The 15,993-nt window shown below is 40.0% G+C and overlaps 1 protein-coding gene across 2 annotated transcripts in view; it reads right to left on the bottom strand.

Moving 5' to 3' along the window:
* Positions 1 to 726: 726 nt before the first annotated feature.
* The window catches only part of LOC145437219 (transient receptor potential cation channel subfamily M member-like 2), a 122,402-nt gene continuing 107,135 nt past the window's right edge, over positions 727 to 15,993 (bottom strand). Inside the window, exons 23-31 of one of the 2 annotated variants that reach the window (XM_080314413.1) lie at positions 14,101 to 14,233; positions 12,595 to 12,698; positions 8,190 to 8,282; positions 7,508 to 7,596; positions 6,951 to 7,147; positions 5,697 to 5,889; positions 1,784 to 1,918; positions 1,174 to 1,287; positions 727 to 1,112 (exon numbers count right to left, since the gene is read on the bottom strand). In XM_080314413.1, the coding sequence (XP_080170539.1) occupies positions 993 to 1,112; positions 1,174 to 1,287; positions 1,784 to 1,918; positions 5,697 to 5,889; positions 6,951 to 7,147; positions 7,508 to 7,596; positions 8,190 to 8,282; positions 12,595 to 12,698; positions 14,101 to 14,233 (1,178 nt within the window). In that variant the 3' untranslated portion in view covers positions 727 to 992. The remainder of the gene's footprint in view (positions 1,113 to 1,173; positions 1,288 to 1,783; positions 1,919 to 5,696; positions 5,890 to 6,950; positions 7,148 to 7,507; positions 7,597 to 8,189; positions 8,283 to 12,594; positions 12,699 to 14,100; positions 14,234 to 15,993) is intronic. The other variant, XM_080314412.1, reaches the window with a different exon arrangement.

Here is a 15,993-nt window from a genome sequence, read left to right as displayed (position 1 = left end):
AAAGATGTCGCGGGCCGCAAAAGAATCGTCTGCGGGCCGCGGGTTGAGAACCCCTGATATAGAGTATCGAATCACTACCCACAATCACACATACATAAAAATGTATTGATTCATAAATTGACAAGGGAGCACACTTCGACATATAAGAAAACCTGCCGATAAGTCTCGTTCCATCCTTACGTTACGAATCACGGAAAAAACAAATTCCTACATTAGATACTACAACTGTACCAGGGGAGCACAAATCTAAATCAAAGTGAGCAAATACACCTACGTCATGCTGAGGTGCTAAGAAAAGTGTCATCTAAAATCAATTCAAGAGTAATTTTAGAAAAGTGAATATTCATATTATAGCCAACACAAACACATGCAAGATGTAGAAAATTATGAAATTATGAAATCTATTATGAAATCCGATTTCAGTAAAGAAATTGACGGGGGTTGCTATTGGTGGTCATTGGACAACAGGGAAATTAAGACCTTCGAATTCATTAGTTTGAAGTATAAATGAATAAAAAAACATCTTAACGTACGTGAAACGAATCTTCAGGTTTTCTGGTAACAACATGATAAAAATACTAGCTATAACTCAAGAAACATCTACATCTACATCGACAGTCATAGAAAATATCTTAGCTTGATTCCAACATAAGTCAACCATAACTAAGGTCGTATCATTGAAGGGTACTTGCTGGTCTTACAGAATTTAGGCTTTTAAGAGCCATGATTTCGGTAGGTTCATTCAGATAAAAACAGTCTGCAACGGTAAATGGAGAGGAAATAATACACATATCTTCTAGTTAAGCCAAGGAAAATACAACCACGGTATAAAAACAAAAGCAATCTAAAAACAAAATCACACGAGTACGTAGTGCAGTAGGTCAAATATAGAATTTCGGTGCTGAATACCTGAGCGTAATGAATTAGGTATTATGAAAACGATTTTACATTCTGTCTTGCAAGCTTGGATCATGAAAATAATGGAATCCCATTCAAAAGTAAGCGTTATGCATATCAGCAGTTTTTCTCAAATATTCGCAATGCGAAGCAAACAGCTTGAGTTTGTGGCTCACTTCGACCCACGTCACTGCTCTGGTTTCCCCCTCTCTTGGCTGTAGTGAGAAAAGCAGTGATGTTGCGAGAAGGAAATTTATCGGAAAGGGTAAGGCTTACGGAAAAATTGACGTGGTTGAATGCATCGCCCACTTCGTCGTGGAAGTTGCAAGCCACCGTTTCCATCCAGGAGTTGTCTGTGTTGCGATGGTCGTCGCAGTATCCTCTGAACAGCTGGAAATAAAATTGTCCTGGATCACCAGTACAACGAGTGTGATATAGGATTACTGATTATTCACCAACAAGGCGTTGGTTTTTGGTAACAGATCCGTCTTGCATTTGGATGCCTAATTACGGACCGACAACTCCGTAACTAACCTGCGAGTTGCGACGGAGATAGACCCGGATATATGCTAAAATTTGTGTGAAATGACAAGGAATTGTTCCTATATATAACAATGACATATATATCTTGTGATGCATTTACATTTAGTATGTGATCAAGTTCAATAGAAATGACTTGTTTCGTGTCGACACACCAATAGACTAAAATCAGACCTGGTGTTTCAGAAATAAATTGATGGTTGACAAGAAAGGTGGCGGCAGATGGTAAATATACGCAGCACCATATTTGACGTAACTTCATTCAAACAGTTAGAGCTGAATACGCGTCTGTCTCCGTGTGTAAGGGTGCAACAAAAATTTCCGTATACACTTCATTTCAACTCACCTCCAGACCGCCACCGTCAAAGAGCAACTTAATATTCTCCTGTTCATCCATATCGACGCCATCCATATTGAGGGCCTCCTCACCAAACTCCCGCAGCAAGGTTCGCGACACAGCCTCGCCGGGTGCGACCATACCCTGCAAGCAATTCACAGTTATACAATAACAACCAAATCGGAAACAGATTTAAAATTGCTACTATGTGTGCTCAGTTTCACGAATGGAAATCGAGCACCGATTGTGATGATTCAACTTGTGTTGCGAGAGACTATATTTTTTAGTACCAAAAGATAATGCTGTTCTACACTAGGACTTCTTCAACGATAATTCTTTGCGACTAATGCATAGTAATACAGGTGCTGTATTGATCTGATCTTATGGCAATGTCACTCATAAAGGTGATACAATCTCATCCCAAATCTGCTCTCTACTTTTCAAAATCCAAATTGATAAAAGTAGGGTGATTTTTTTACCAAAAAAACGGAAGATTTTGACCTAAAAAATCAAAATTTTGACATTTTTTGACCTTGAAAATCAAAATTTTGACCTATCATATGCAAATTACTACTTGTCTTCATTTCTGGTTGGAACTGTCTGTCCTTACAAAGTAGTTTGGCATGGAAATAAAAACTTTTTTGCGTCAAAAACTGACAAATTTTTACATGAAAACAACTTTATTGAAACGAAATCTGGCCCAATGAAGAATTCCAGTAGTAACATTATGCATTGTGGTAGAAATAATTCAAAGTATTTGTAGTACAACAAAGGATACTTTCCTACATTCTCGGGTAGAAAGTGTCTGTCCTTACTAAGTAGCTTGCCAAGAATGGAGACAGAACGTTCAACAGCAGCAGTTCTTGGCTGACAACACTGAAGTTGTGCGTACACTGCTGGTGACAAACCGTGATGCTTCATTCTGGCAATGGTGTCTACATCACAATTTTTCGTCATGAGCTTCTTGATATAAAAACCATGCAATGCCCACGCAGTCTTGCTTCAGTCAGGATATTGCGGTACATTGAGCATAACACCATGTCAACCTATTTGTCTCATTTGAATGTTTATGATTCCCAATGAGCAGACAATGGGCCGTCTACAACGCTGCGGCTATAAAGAAGGCTACAAGCGGTAAAATGATAAGTTCACCGACAGTGCAAAATCTACGATACAAACGAAATGCAGGTTGCAAAAAAGTTTTCACTTCGTGAACAATTTTGATAATTTTGACCTAATTTTGACTTTTTTTTACATGTAAAAAAAATCGCCCTAGTAAATAGTTTTGTCTAAAAACAGTCAGAGTGGACAGTGGAAGTAGTTTAAAAGCATAACTATTAGAAAAAGTAGTTTAAGCAGGTAAAACCTATGAGGCATGAAGAATATACCCGCTTCTCTGATTTAGTAGTGTCATATCAGCCATAATCCTGATGTGGTTTGATTTCACTAGGGTCGCTGTCTTTGTGTTAAAATTTTTGTTTAATTTTTTTTAGCACTGTTCCATCTTCTCTACCGCTTGTCCCATTGTGCCCCATAGGCGGGGCACGTTTTTTAAACGGATGTCCTTTGGTTATTTCTTTGTATTTTAACAAGTGATTTGTGGTACAGAACTTCAGAATAACGCGAAACAATAACTTCATATTGTTAATTTATTCGCTAAAAGCTTTTCGACTAACTCTCATCAGTAGCGAACGTTAGTGATAGGGTGAATCAAATTCGAAATGTAAGAACTATTTTGTCTGTATGACGTAATAATAACAAAAACAAACAACTAGTAGACGGGCTAGATACGGTAGTAACGGTACAAAACGAACGTTAACGAGTACATATTCGGTTACAAATAACCGAAAACACAACACATAACATTAATGAAATATTCCAAGGGTGTAGAGGCGTTCCTTCTGGCGACAGAGAATCGGCTTTCGTAGCTTTATGATCGTAGATTCCAGGACCTTTAAATGAAAAAGAGAACGGCCACGAGCAAGTATAGAAAATTGACTGTCATTGTAATGATCAGCACATTCTGGATGGGATAAGAGATGCTGTCCAATAGCCGAATTACAAGCAGTAACTTGATCATAATCACGCAGTGTGTCAACAGACTGCGATGGAGGAGTTGGAGAAACATTATTTATTCTAATTTGCCGTGGGACATGCTGGCGAATTCTTTGCTGCAAGCGCTGAGACGTGCGACCTACATACCGACTGTCACATCGGCACGTGTATTCATATATTATGTTGCTTTGATTTGTCGCAGGTAGCACATCCTTTTGCGTTGCAGGCATCAGAGATTTCGTCATGAAGATTATCTGAGGTTCTACTTGTGAAAAACAATGGCTCACTGACGATTTAATTTGTTTTTCAAACCTGTTGGACACTTTCCCAATCCAAGGAAGATGCAAATAAACAGGACATTTTCTAGGTCCAAACGGTTTAACTTTTCTGAAATCTTTGAGTTTACGATCTATGGTCATTTTAATGATATGATCAGGATAACCATTTGACTGAAAGATTGACCGAATGTTCTCCAATTCAGAATCAAGTTTGACTTTACTACAAAGCATCAGAGCCCTGTGTACCAGAGTTCTTATCAAATTTACTTTACGTTTTACTGGACAGAAAGAATCCCACGAAATGTATTGCCCACTGAATGTAGGCTTACGGTAAACTGATGTAACAAAATTAGCACCCGTCTTTTCCACTACAACATCAAGGAATGCTAATGAATTATTAACCTCTTTTTCCATGGTGAATTTCAGTGATGGGTGAAGACCATTCAATTTGCTCAGAAACAAATCACACTGGGATTCATTTTCAAATATGGCGAAGGTGTCATCAACATATCTTTGATACATTAATGGTCGATCAATATCTTCGAATAACCGTTTTTCGTAATACCCCACAAAAATGTTAGCCAGAATGGGACCAAGCGGCGATCCCATTGCAACACCATCGATCTGTGTATATATGGTGTTATTGAAACTAAATTCGACATCACAAGTGATCAATCGCATTAATTTAACAAAAGAAGACCTTGAGAATGGAGGAGATGGAAGGACACCACCATAGAGTTCATTGGCACAAATCTCTATAGTCTCTTGAACAGCATCTCTTATCCCATCCAGAATGTGCTGATCATTACAATGACAGTCAATTTTCTATACTTGCTCGTGGCCGTTCTCTTTTTCATTTAAAGGTCCTGGAATCTACGATCATAAAGCTACGAAAGCCGATTCTCTGTCGCCAGAAGGAACGCCTCTACACCCTTGGAATATTTCATTAATGTTATGTGTTGTGTTTTCGGTTATTTGTAACCGAATATGTACTCGTTAACGTTCGTTTTGTACCGTTACTACCGTATCTAGCCCGTCTACTAGTTGTTTGTTTTTGTTATTATTACGTCATACAGACAAAATAGTTCTTACATTTCGAATTTGATTCACCCCATCACTAACGTTCGCTACTGATGAGAGTTAGTCGAAAAGCTTTTAGCGAATAAATTAACAATATGAAGTTATTGTTTCGCGTTATTCTTTGTATTTTCAAATCATTTTTATTTGGAAATGTGTGTTTTATGTTCATCCATCAATTTGCTAAAGTTCATTGGGATTTATGGATTCGAAATATATTTATGGCTAAAAATGTATATTTTTGCCCATTGTGCCCCACATTCCGCTACGGTACTTCGAAAAAGTAAAAAAGTAGAATTACCTCGTTTCTGACAAGTGACCACCTCTGAATAGCATCAATAACTACATTCACGCATAATATTGTGCCATGGCCTGAAAGTTAGGCTTCAAAATCTCGCAACTGAAGCTAATACCAGCTTTCTTCTTGTTATCTATCCATTACTATCAATATTAAATATCATCTTATAAAAATGACATGGGGAACTAAACCCATCAGACAACATTGCACTCACCCCAGGTATGGCCCACTCCCCTGTATCGGCTCTAAGGACTGCGACGAATTCCAGGACTGGTTTGTCGTTGGTCTTCACAACATCACCGGCTTTGTTTCTCTTCCACCTGGTAACCACGGGATCGGCAGCGTGGTTGGGGCCATACCGTCCCAGCGAGCCCCGGCCCTGGATACCAGTCCTGCCCTTTGGATTTCTGAAATACCAAACAACAACTGACATCGGAATGCTTCAATTCAGATTTCAGGAAAACTGGGAATAAAGCAAAATATGTATCGGTGTCTTTTTTGCTGGGACTATGATAAATGAGGGACAAACCCCGATATACCCCAACCGCCTACGGCAATTTCCAAACAAAGCATATGCTAATCAAATCATGAACTAGCTTTCAGAGGTGGTCAGTAACGAAGTACTTCTACTTTCTCGAAGTACTCAAGTACTTTCCATCTACCTGCAGTACTTAGTCAAATAAATACCTTTTCTGCAACTTCCACTTCTACTTCGTTGATTTTTGATGGTCAACGAGAGCGTATTTATGACTTCTTGAGGTAGTTTTTGGCTGCTTCTCTACTTCTACTTCGATAGCCTTCCTGACTATCTTGACCACCTCTGCTAGCTATTCTGCAACTTCTTTCGGGTAAATGGAAAATTGGGTTTATCGCAATTAGCACCCTTCTGTTCGTCACTTGCCGGTTAGAGCTTTCGAATATGCGAGTCACACGTCTGAAACTATCATCATCATCATCATCATTGGTTTATAAGCAATTTTATCAGTTCAATAAACCACAAAAATGCGATACAATGAAAAGATAGGAAGGCGTCGAAGCGACTTGGAGTAATCTATGGAATCAGACACCCACCTTGGCCAAGACGATGTAAAGAGGAGGCATGCACACTGAATGAAAAGCAAAGAAGATAGCATAGAAAAAAGCAGGCAACAAGAAATTGATGGAAACTAATGCACATTGGCTAATGGTGTTACAGAATGACCGATGCAGCACTGTTGTGGCTATACAATACATAGAATTGTAATGGAAATTTGTTGTGAATACTTATCAGTACCGGTATCACTAAAGCTATGTAAATCAAATTCAAAAACGACTACCTCCTTGTGAAATTAATGTTGGCTAAGTACCATGGCTTCAAAAACCGTTTAAACAGAAGCACTTGAGAGGTGTCAATATATAAAACATACTAGAGTACCTCAGCCAATTCATTATATCGTTTGTTGACAACCTCCAAGTGTTATCATGTTACCTTGGTATGCCGTCAATGACCTCATATGTCCCCGTGTAACTTCTCCTCAAAACCTTGTTCTTTTGATCAAATAAATTGTAGGGTAGTTTAGGCCTTGATTTCACGTCGTATTTTTCCAAATCTTCATCTGCCCATTCTGGGTTCTTTGCCACGGTTGAGTGGGTGTATGATGGTGGGTCGTAATCCTTCCATGTAACCTGAGAAGGGTTGAAAAAGTCTGTATCAAATATCCATAACGGATAAGGTGATCCTGAAATTACCTAAGCTGGATAAAATCCAGCATATATTATCAAGTATCGGGATCCAATATGCTTTGTGATAATATGGTAAATCATTTCGGAAAACACTATTGGTCGTTCTAGTTAAAACTTTCCTTCATGAAAATCATTCCCACAACGTCAGCCAAAAGCGCTCGATTGATAGAAATTATGAAACGACGACATGCACATCCTGAGTCACAGCGATGAAAGATGAGCTAAGGTAACATTACAGTTTGATTTTACACAGTTTTAAACAGTATGAAAAGTCGGATGATTTCAAAAAACTTTGACACATACCTTCCACGATACTTTATCTGCCGGCACCACGACTTTCGTCAGCTTTGAATCTGGATAAGTTGCGCATCTCGCTTTGACGTGGACATGGGCTGCCAGATATTAGAACCACCGTAGCATAAATAACCAGAATAAACAATTTTCCAGGAATTTCTTTTGAAAATTTTCACCATATGAGTTTCACAAGCAATGTCACATGACAGGTATCAGCTGAGTGGTAACCAATTTTGATTTGGTGAAAATGGAAACAAGTCTTTCAAGCCTTCCAAACAGAGTGCTACCAGTATTTCCTTGCCTGCATGTGGGGCTGGTGTTAAAAAGTATTTCAACTGTGGTTATACCTCTGTTCTGGCAAACCAGCAGCAGCTGATTTGATTCACGCTGGCCGTCCTTTCGGAACTGGCAAGACAAGCCAGCCCCAGTCCAAGAGAAAGGATTGGGGCTGTACGGTCATACAGCAGAATGGTAATGTGGATCAGTGACTACTGATCATGCATGCAAGGACAAATTTGACAGGGCTCTGTCAAGGATGTATTTTTAGTTTTGCCTTGGCTATCGGAAGGCTGAATAGATGGCTACGAAGGATAAACATCCTCAATTTGACAACCCAGCATGATTAAGACATACATTTCATGAACGGCCAACAGGATGATAACAATACGTTCGAGAAAATGAAGAGACATACATTCACCACATTGCTTTTGTGGACTTGGCGACAATTTTGGAACTTCAGATATTTCATGTTTAGTCTTCGGCTCCATGGTCACTTTGGTGGGATCTAATAGAAAAAGAGCTTAGTGTATTTGCAACATCAAAGTAAGATTGAGATGGAATGCAATGTCAATCGCCTACCACAGATCTCATTTATGATGTAGCGCACGGCATAACATTGACAACAGCCCAAAACAAAGCATTCACTGATACGGTTGGCCAAATGATTCAATCCTGAGTAGATCAAGTATAAGCTTCAACTCAAGTCTAGTATTCCAGAGCTTATTATAACATCACAAAAATATAACGCCAGTTACACTTACAACACATCAACAGTAATCTGATATTTCTTGATCATACCTATTTTATATCGCATTGTGACAATGGTCCTGGTCAATCACTAATTCAAGGAAATATCATTTGGTTGATATGACACAACCAACCGAGGTTCTAAAACAGTGGTGTCAAACATATAATGATTTCCTCCGGCCGGCAAAGCCATGCTAAGTAAATAAAAAATGCTTCTGTAATCTAGCACAGTGGTTCTCAACCTTTTGGACCTCACGGACCAGTAAAACTTTGAAACAAATGTAGCAGACCGGGTTCCTTCAAAAATAAACATTACCCCTAAATTTATAGTTCATAACAAATGTATGTAACTCAAATGTCATATTGGAAACATTATATATTGTTGGCTTATTGATAATAGATATTTATACTTGGTTCTATTGAAGTTTCTGTAAGGTGACGCTAAAGAAGTCCTGCTAACAAGCGCTGGTTTGATTGTGAATGTACGGTAACCTTTGAAAAAAAAGCAACCTTGCTGTTTGCTATAACCTCTGCCAAGGGTCAGAATTTAACGAAGTTTGTCTAAAAGTCTCCGTCGCTGTCACATGGTTTTCTTATCCGAAACTAGTTGCAGGCGACTTTTAAATAGTTTTGCACAACGCTTGCACTATTGTGAGGTATGCCAAAAGTAAACAATGAACTCTTTATTACGGAACTATGCAGAAAAATGTGTTGTTTTATTTCATATTTGTTTGATCTATTTCTCTAATTGATGGAGCAGCTTCTAACTTCTTCCCACGACCTACCGAGCGAGATAGTGTAATGCTTGTGCGTCCGGCTTCTCGATCGGTAGGTCGTGGGTTCGATCCCCGGCCGGGTCAGACCAAAGACTCGAAAACTGGTTCCGCGGCTATCCTGCTAGGCGCTCAGCAATCACTGATAGCATGGAGGAGAAAAACCGGGTTTGCAGACTAGATGACCTTACTATAAAGGCCGTATCGCATCTCCGTCGTCAAAGCATCTTGATAGTGCAGGCGAAAAAGAATACCATATCTCTCTCTCTTTTGGAATTAAGATATAGAATTCTAATAACTTGGCTGACTGGCAGGAGACTTGTCAGAGCCTGGCGGGTGAGAACCACTGATATAGCAAATCTTTATCAAAGGTTGAGATTTTTATTGAGAAATACTTGCCACAGAATAATTTCTCAAGACACGGCACTTGATAACCATCTGACGGCAATGTGGCCTTTTTTCTCTCTAGTCACCGTTAGTTGCAAGTCTATGAAATTGACACAAAAATACGAGCAGCAAAGTAAGTTCACACTGGGTTAGGAGTTTCCAGGCAGAATAGACCGTGAGGTGGAAGCAGGAACACCAATGCAAAACCCCTGTTGGCAAGTTACATTGTGCTCAAAGAACATCATGAAAACATCAGTGATGGCACTGCTATATAACGTCTGATTCAAAAAGTCTCCAGCCTGACAGAGCCGTTTGGTCTACACCAGGGGTTCTCAACTTGGGGGCTTGAAACAGCTGAAGGGGGGCGCGAAGAAGCGGTCACCTGAAAAAAATTTTCGCGCTCTTCGCGATTTACCTCCTATATACGCGTTTCTCTCTATATAGACCCAATTTCATATATTTTTGTTCTCTCATCAACATTCATAACCGTCCATACCACCAAACAATCTGTTGGGGTTGCTAGCATCCCAGTTGGATTTTGTGATATGACGATAAGGGGCGCGCGAAATTTTTCATTATCAAAAAGGGTGGCGCGAAATTTTTCATTATCAAAAAGGGTGGCGTGTCTAAAAAAAGGTTGAGAACCACAGGTCTACACTGTCCCTCAAGTATGCCTATAAAATTTGTGTGAAAAATCACAGAAATACACCAACCTACATCGTCGTAACCCCACATATTACAGCCAATGTTTAGGGGTTATAACTGTTATAGACCAGCTATCGGATTTTTGTCAACTCAAAACTTTTCATTAGGTGTACATCTCTATTATTTACATGTCAGTCGTTTCAACATATCCCATCTTTTTATCATATCGCAGTTTTGTGGTGATTTTGAATAAATAAAACTATCAATAAATGACTGACTGATAGAAGTAGAGGGGACTTCCAAGTACATAATGAATGGTTTAAAAGACAAGTAACATCTAAACAGGGTTCTTGTCCCTTTTACCTAAGTTGTAGCTAAATTCACCCCCAAAATCTTGTTTTGATGGTTTTGTCCTTTTTACACTGGTCTTGATGCACGCTTCCATTGTGCATCAGTATTTTATAGTAATGGATTGGATGTGTAATATTGTAGATATTTGCTTTTGTGACTTGGCGAAAATTTGAGGTTCGCCGAAGGCTGGCACATTAGCGTAAGGCAGGGGTGGGCAAACTACGGCCCGCTGCAGTGGTTCTCAAACTGGGGTGCGTGAAAGCATCAGAAGTGGGGCGCGAAGCTGAGCTCAACTGAAAAATTTTTTCGCGCTTCGCGCGATTTACCAACAATTTCGTGTTTGTTGCTCTGTATTTAGTCTGAATTTCCATATTTCAAAATCCCTCAACCATAGTCGTAACCTTCCATGCTATCAAATTATCTGTTAGGTTGCTAGCAACCTGGTTGCGTTTTGTAATATGACGAGAGCGAGCGCGAAATCTTTCACCATTATAAAAGGGGGGGAGGGGGGGCGTGTCTTAAACCACTGTTCTAAGGTAAATACTTCCTATTTTATTTCTTATGTTCAATTTCTGACGCGACAGCTCGATCTCAAGGCCCACACAGTTTGAAAGGTTTCAACTACTAAACATCTCAGAAATCCTAAACGAGATTGACAATTCGGATCACGAGTGGGATTTCAGATTGGCCACTCCAGTTTTAATTCTTTCAGTGGGATGCTTATAAAAACCGATTCGCGCGTATCTTAGGTAGATTCGATCTCTTTATGCGTAGAATTGAGGCATTTATATTTTATCTACACATAGTAGAAGCTAACATGGTTATGATTCTGTGAGTATTGTGTGTCCTGGAACTGAACCAAAAGTGAAATTAGTAAATCTATGAAGAATCGGGACGACCGACTTTCATCCCTATAGTTTTGACAAATTGGTTATTGAGGTCGACCAGCCTATGAAATCCCGCCACTATCGTTCTGACGCGTGTACGATATCATCAAAGTTAAGTTTGTTTTGTTTTAAATAAGCACATATATTATCTCCATGTCCTCACTATATAATCAAATACCAATATTGCGTTTTGGTTTATGATCCCATTTTATATAGTGCGGCCCGCGAATGGATTCAGATGTTGAATGCGGCCCGCGAGCTCAAAAGTTTGCCCACCCCTGGCGTAAGGTGTCGCCACGGTAGGTTAGTATAGGTTAAAAGCCACTGTTTTAGAGAAAAAGATGGTTTAAAACACGGGTCCCCAAATGCTTTTGGCCACGACCTCAAAATAATTACTCTACATCAGTGGTTCTTACACGTTTTCTGCCATTGCCCCTCTTTCAAACGATTTTTTATTGTCAACCAAACATCTGGACCACTGGTTTGGAGTGCAAGTAGCTGAAATCCATATTAGTAGCAGCAGCGGTGGCCCTATGAACGGGTGGACCCCGGGCGAGACTTACCGGTGGGGCCCCCCTATAAGTATCTATCCGTAACTTATAAGGGGCTCCGCCCCCCAGACCCCCCTTTCGAATTTGTTATAATTATCTATCTTTCACCGCGTCAAGGTTTGGCCAGATGCTGGATTCGGCCATATCTATTATTACATGGATAGACCACATCACTACCAAGTAATTCTACCGCATGCAGAGACGTGATGATTATAGGGATACGGGACTTTTGTAACAAATGCAGAGATTTGATGATGATTATCTGTACGGAATCATATTCTTGCTTGGTACACGGATTTCCATGTTTATTCGCTATTATCCCTGAAAAAAGCGCATAAACCAAAGAGGGGGGCCCTTCGACCTGGGGGGCCCCGGGCGACCGCCCACCTCGCCCACCCCAAAAGCCACCACTGAGTAGCACAAATAGCACAGCATACCAATAGGCCCAGATCATAATAATCAACAAAACAAGGTACTTTTTGGTGGGCTTTTGATCGAGTCCACGCGCTTCTCGAGTTGGTTGAATTTCTGAATGATCGCGTCCAGCTTGGTACGTGCTGATAGTGATTCCTCTTCCATCCTATGAAGGTAAGAGATTGCAGTTTGAGTAAGATCATCACCTTAGCATCAACAGGACTAGACATGTGCTTCTAGCCTGATCTGGGTCTATGCCACCTTGTGCCTGGCCAGCTTACGATGCTACAAAAAATTTAACGCCGAGGCACGCAATATATATGAACTGTGAAATTAGTCGAGTGAGTTCGAAGACCTGAGATGTGCTCAGTCATGAGCTGGTAGCTCGTGTCAGTGCTATGGCGACTCGAATCACGTTTTTTGACAGACTTTGACAGCATTTACATGACCCTAACAGAGTGATGTTACCCTGCTGAATTTGAGAACTTATCCAACGCCTGATTTTTTTATCGGCTCTATACGCTCCTGGTGTCAGTAAGCAAATTTGTTTGATAGCTCATATGGAATTAGTTAGGTTCCATGCTGTTGATAGTCTATGTGTCACACATGCCTGAGTCCACCTTGGGCTATAGGCGGATTGCAAATAAATAGGGTTTAACAGCACCAATAATGGGTTATTGTTCTACAGACTATGTACTTGATGCGCTGTTTCAGAAGTCGGGCATTAGTCTTGCACCAATGATACATGCATTACATAGACATAAAAATCTCACCCACATATCAATCATCACGTCATGCATTTGTGAATAGTTGTTTTCATTGGAAATTACAAACATGCTATGAGATTTTACATTAGTTGGTAATAAGAAAGATGGAGAATGGAGATTACTCACAAAGCTGTACTACGCGAATTGAGACCATATGGCTCAGACTTGTTCCAGTGAATGTGTGACGACCTACCACCTCTGTCAATGCATGGTAATGGTGACATATTTAGCTACAACGGTCAATGTCTTTCTGTGTTATCATTTGAAGATGATACTTGTAGGGGTACCATATGTCCATAAATCCTTTATGAGAATTTATCCTCCTATTTCAGGAAATCAGAAATGTCTTCCTATCACGCTTTAATGTTCTCATTTTTTGAAATCCGTCAAAGCAAGAAAACGCCATAAATGAGGCGAAATCTGTACCGCGGACGTACGAGCGGGTCATTCGGGAGTAGGACTGAAAAAATGACCTTTTTTAGTCAACACCGATAGCAGTATCAGTAAAAAGTGAGTAATCCGGGAGTCGAGTCGGAAAGACGAATTTTTTTAGTCAACGCAATGAGATTTCTAGTACAAATTTTGGAATCAGCAGTTGTCTGGTCCGGTAATCAGACTTTTATAATTTGTAAAAAGTGCCCACGTTTCCGGATTCCAAAATATGGTAATCCTAATACTTGTTATACTGCAATCTCAACAATCCCGTGGTGAGAATTTTCAAGTTTCTTTAGAAGTTTGGATACTAATGTCCGTTACTCAATTTCAAGCTGCATGACAGCAGTCAGTAAATATTAATAGCACCTGTCGTTCAGCTTAGTTAGTTGACGATCCACCTCTTTTTCGTCATCTTGATGTTTCTTCTGGAAGAATTCATGTGCATGCCAGTGTTCCCAACGGCGCAACTCCTTCCAATGTTCGTCCTTCAAATCCATTTCTTAACGAATTTGTGGAAGTCAGAAAATGCACACTTGCACACTGCACAGTCTTGACAAGAGTAACAGCAAAACAAGAGGTTTGGAAGTTACCTTTCAAAGTTTAGCAGGCATCGATTTATGTCTTTTTCAGTTAAATTGAATGATACAGCTTGGGCTAGCCATTATAAAAACACAGACCCATGGAATCGTTCGCATCCATAGGATCTAGCCCAGGGGTCGTCAACTCAAAACGGGTCGCGGGCTACTTTTCAAATTTTGTAGAAGCCACGGGCCGCATCAATTCAATATTGAGATAAAATAGCCATTGGCCACACAGTTTGGCAACCACGTTAAAACTTAATGCCCGTATAGCGCCGTGCTCTCTAACATGGGTGACGGACATAGGTACCACAAAAGAAATATATATTTTATAAATACAAATACAGCAGAAAATATCATGATCATCACATTCATTAAATTTTGAACTGTGAGCTGTGCACAATTCCTGACAACACTTTTCAGCGACTAAAGAATATATATGGGGTTAGTTAGACAGGGTATTTAATGGAAAACTATATCTTCACACAAAGCGTGGGGTAGCCTCAAGTGGTTCTCTGAGCGTCTCGGTCTTGCTGACAGTGTCTGGGCTATTGCCCGTCAAGGCAATATGCCCATTCATATCAGCTATTCTTCCTCCATCGAATGGTATTACCATTGCCGAAGCCATATCAGCTATAAGTGAGGAGTAGTGACGTTGGGCACAGCAGAATACCATATTTCGAACAACAACAATATCTTTAAACTGAAATCAATTTCAGCATTTCTGAATGCTTTACTAAGTGTACTTCCGAAATCTAAAAATCAGGTCTCGGGCAGCCACATATGACCCCGAGGGTCGCATGTGGCCCACGTGTTGGTGACCCCTGATCTAGCCTGACAATATGGAATTTAGGAGTGAACTCTCTGACGACACGTGAAACTATAACTAATTGAGGCACGATCAGTACAATTAAATGTAGCGCACCTCCCACAAAACATAACTTTACATTAATGGTGTTCCGTACATTTATTTAAGCCATTGGAAACATCATTAGACAGGTTGTCAAATTCAAAGTAGTTTGGTAAAATTAATTTCACTGATTCCATGCGCTCTTATGTTTTCTATTGCAGGCCGTGGTCAATGATTCAACAGAATTCACCTACCCATCCCAATGGCTTCCTATCAGTCAATACATCGAATGCGTTTGTTATGGTCATATCATAAATAGGGAATTTTCATACCCCGGCCACAATACTAAAACTCATGCGTAAATCAGATATACTACAACCTCATATTTTTGGTTTTGGTGATGGGAAAGGATATACTTTTTGAACGGATGCAAAATGGCCCGTTGTACACTCGTAACCTCACATCAAAACAACTCAATCAATGAGTTTTTCACTATAGATTGTCAGCGCAGCATATCTATTGAAGGATATCTGGGGAGTAAGATGATCAAGTGGTCATGGACATCATTGTTGATCAATAATCATGTGGAAAACTCACTGATAAAAAGACCATTGTAAACATTGTTAATATGGGGTATTGGGGTACACTTCGACATATAGCGTAATGGTGAAGCGTCCGGCTTCTTGATCGGTAATTCGTGGGTTTGATCTCCGGCCGGGTCAGACCAAAGACCTGATTAGTAACTCTGTGACTTCCGTGCTTGGCGATCATGCATTACTGGGATAGTATGGAGAGTAGGGCTCTTCAAAAATGACTTTTTTTCTCAAATCG

Source organism: Botryllus schlosseri, chromosome 4 (assembly GCF_051294905.1).
Source record: "Botryllus schlosseri isolate E-star chromosome 4, Bs_hap1, whole genome shotgun sequence".
NCBI lineage: Eukaryota > Metazoa > Chordata > Ascidiacea > Stolidobranchia > Styelidae > Botryllus > Botryllus schlosseri.
Note: the sequence above shows the minus strand (reverse complement) of the source record. Positions and strands in the feature narration are given on the sequence as shown.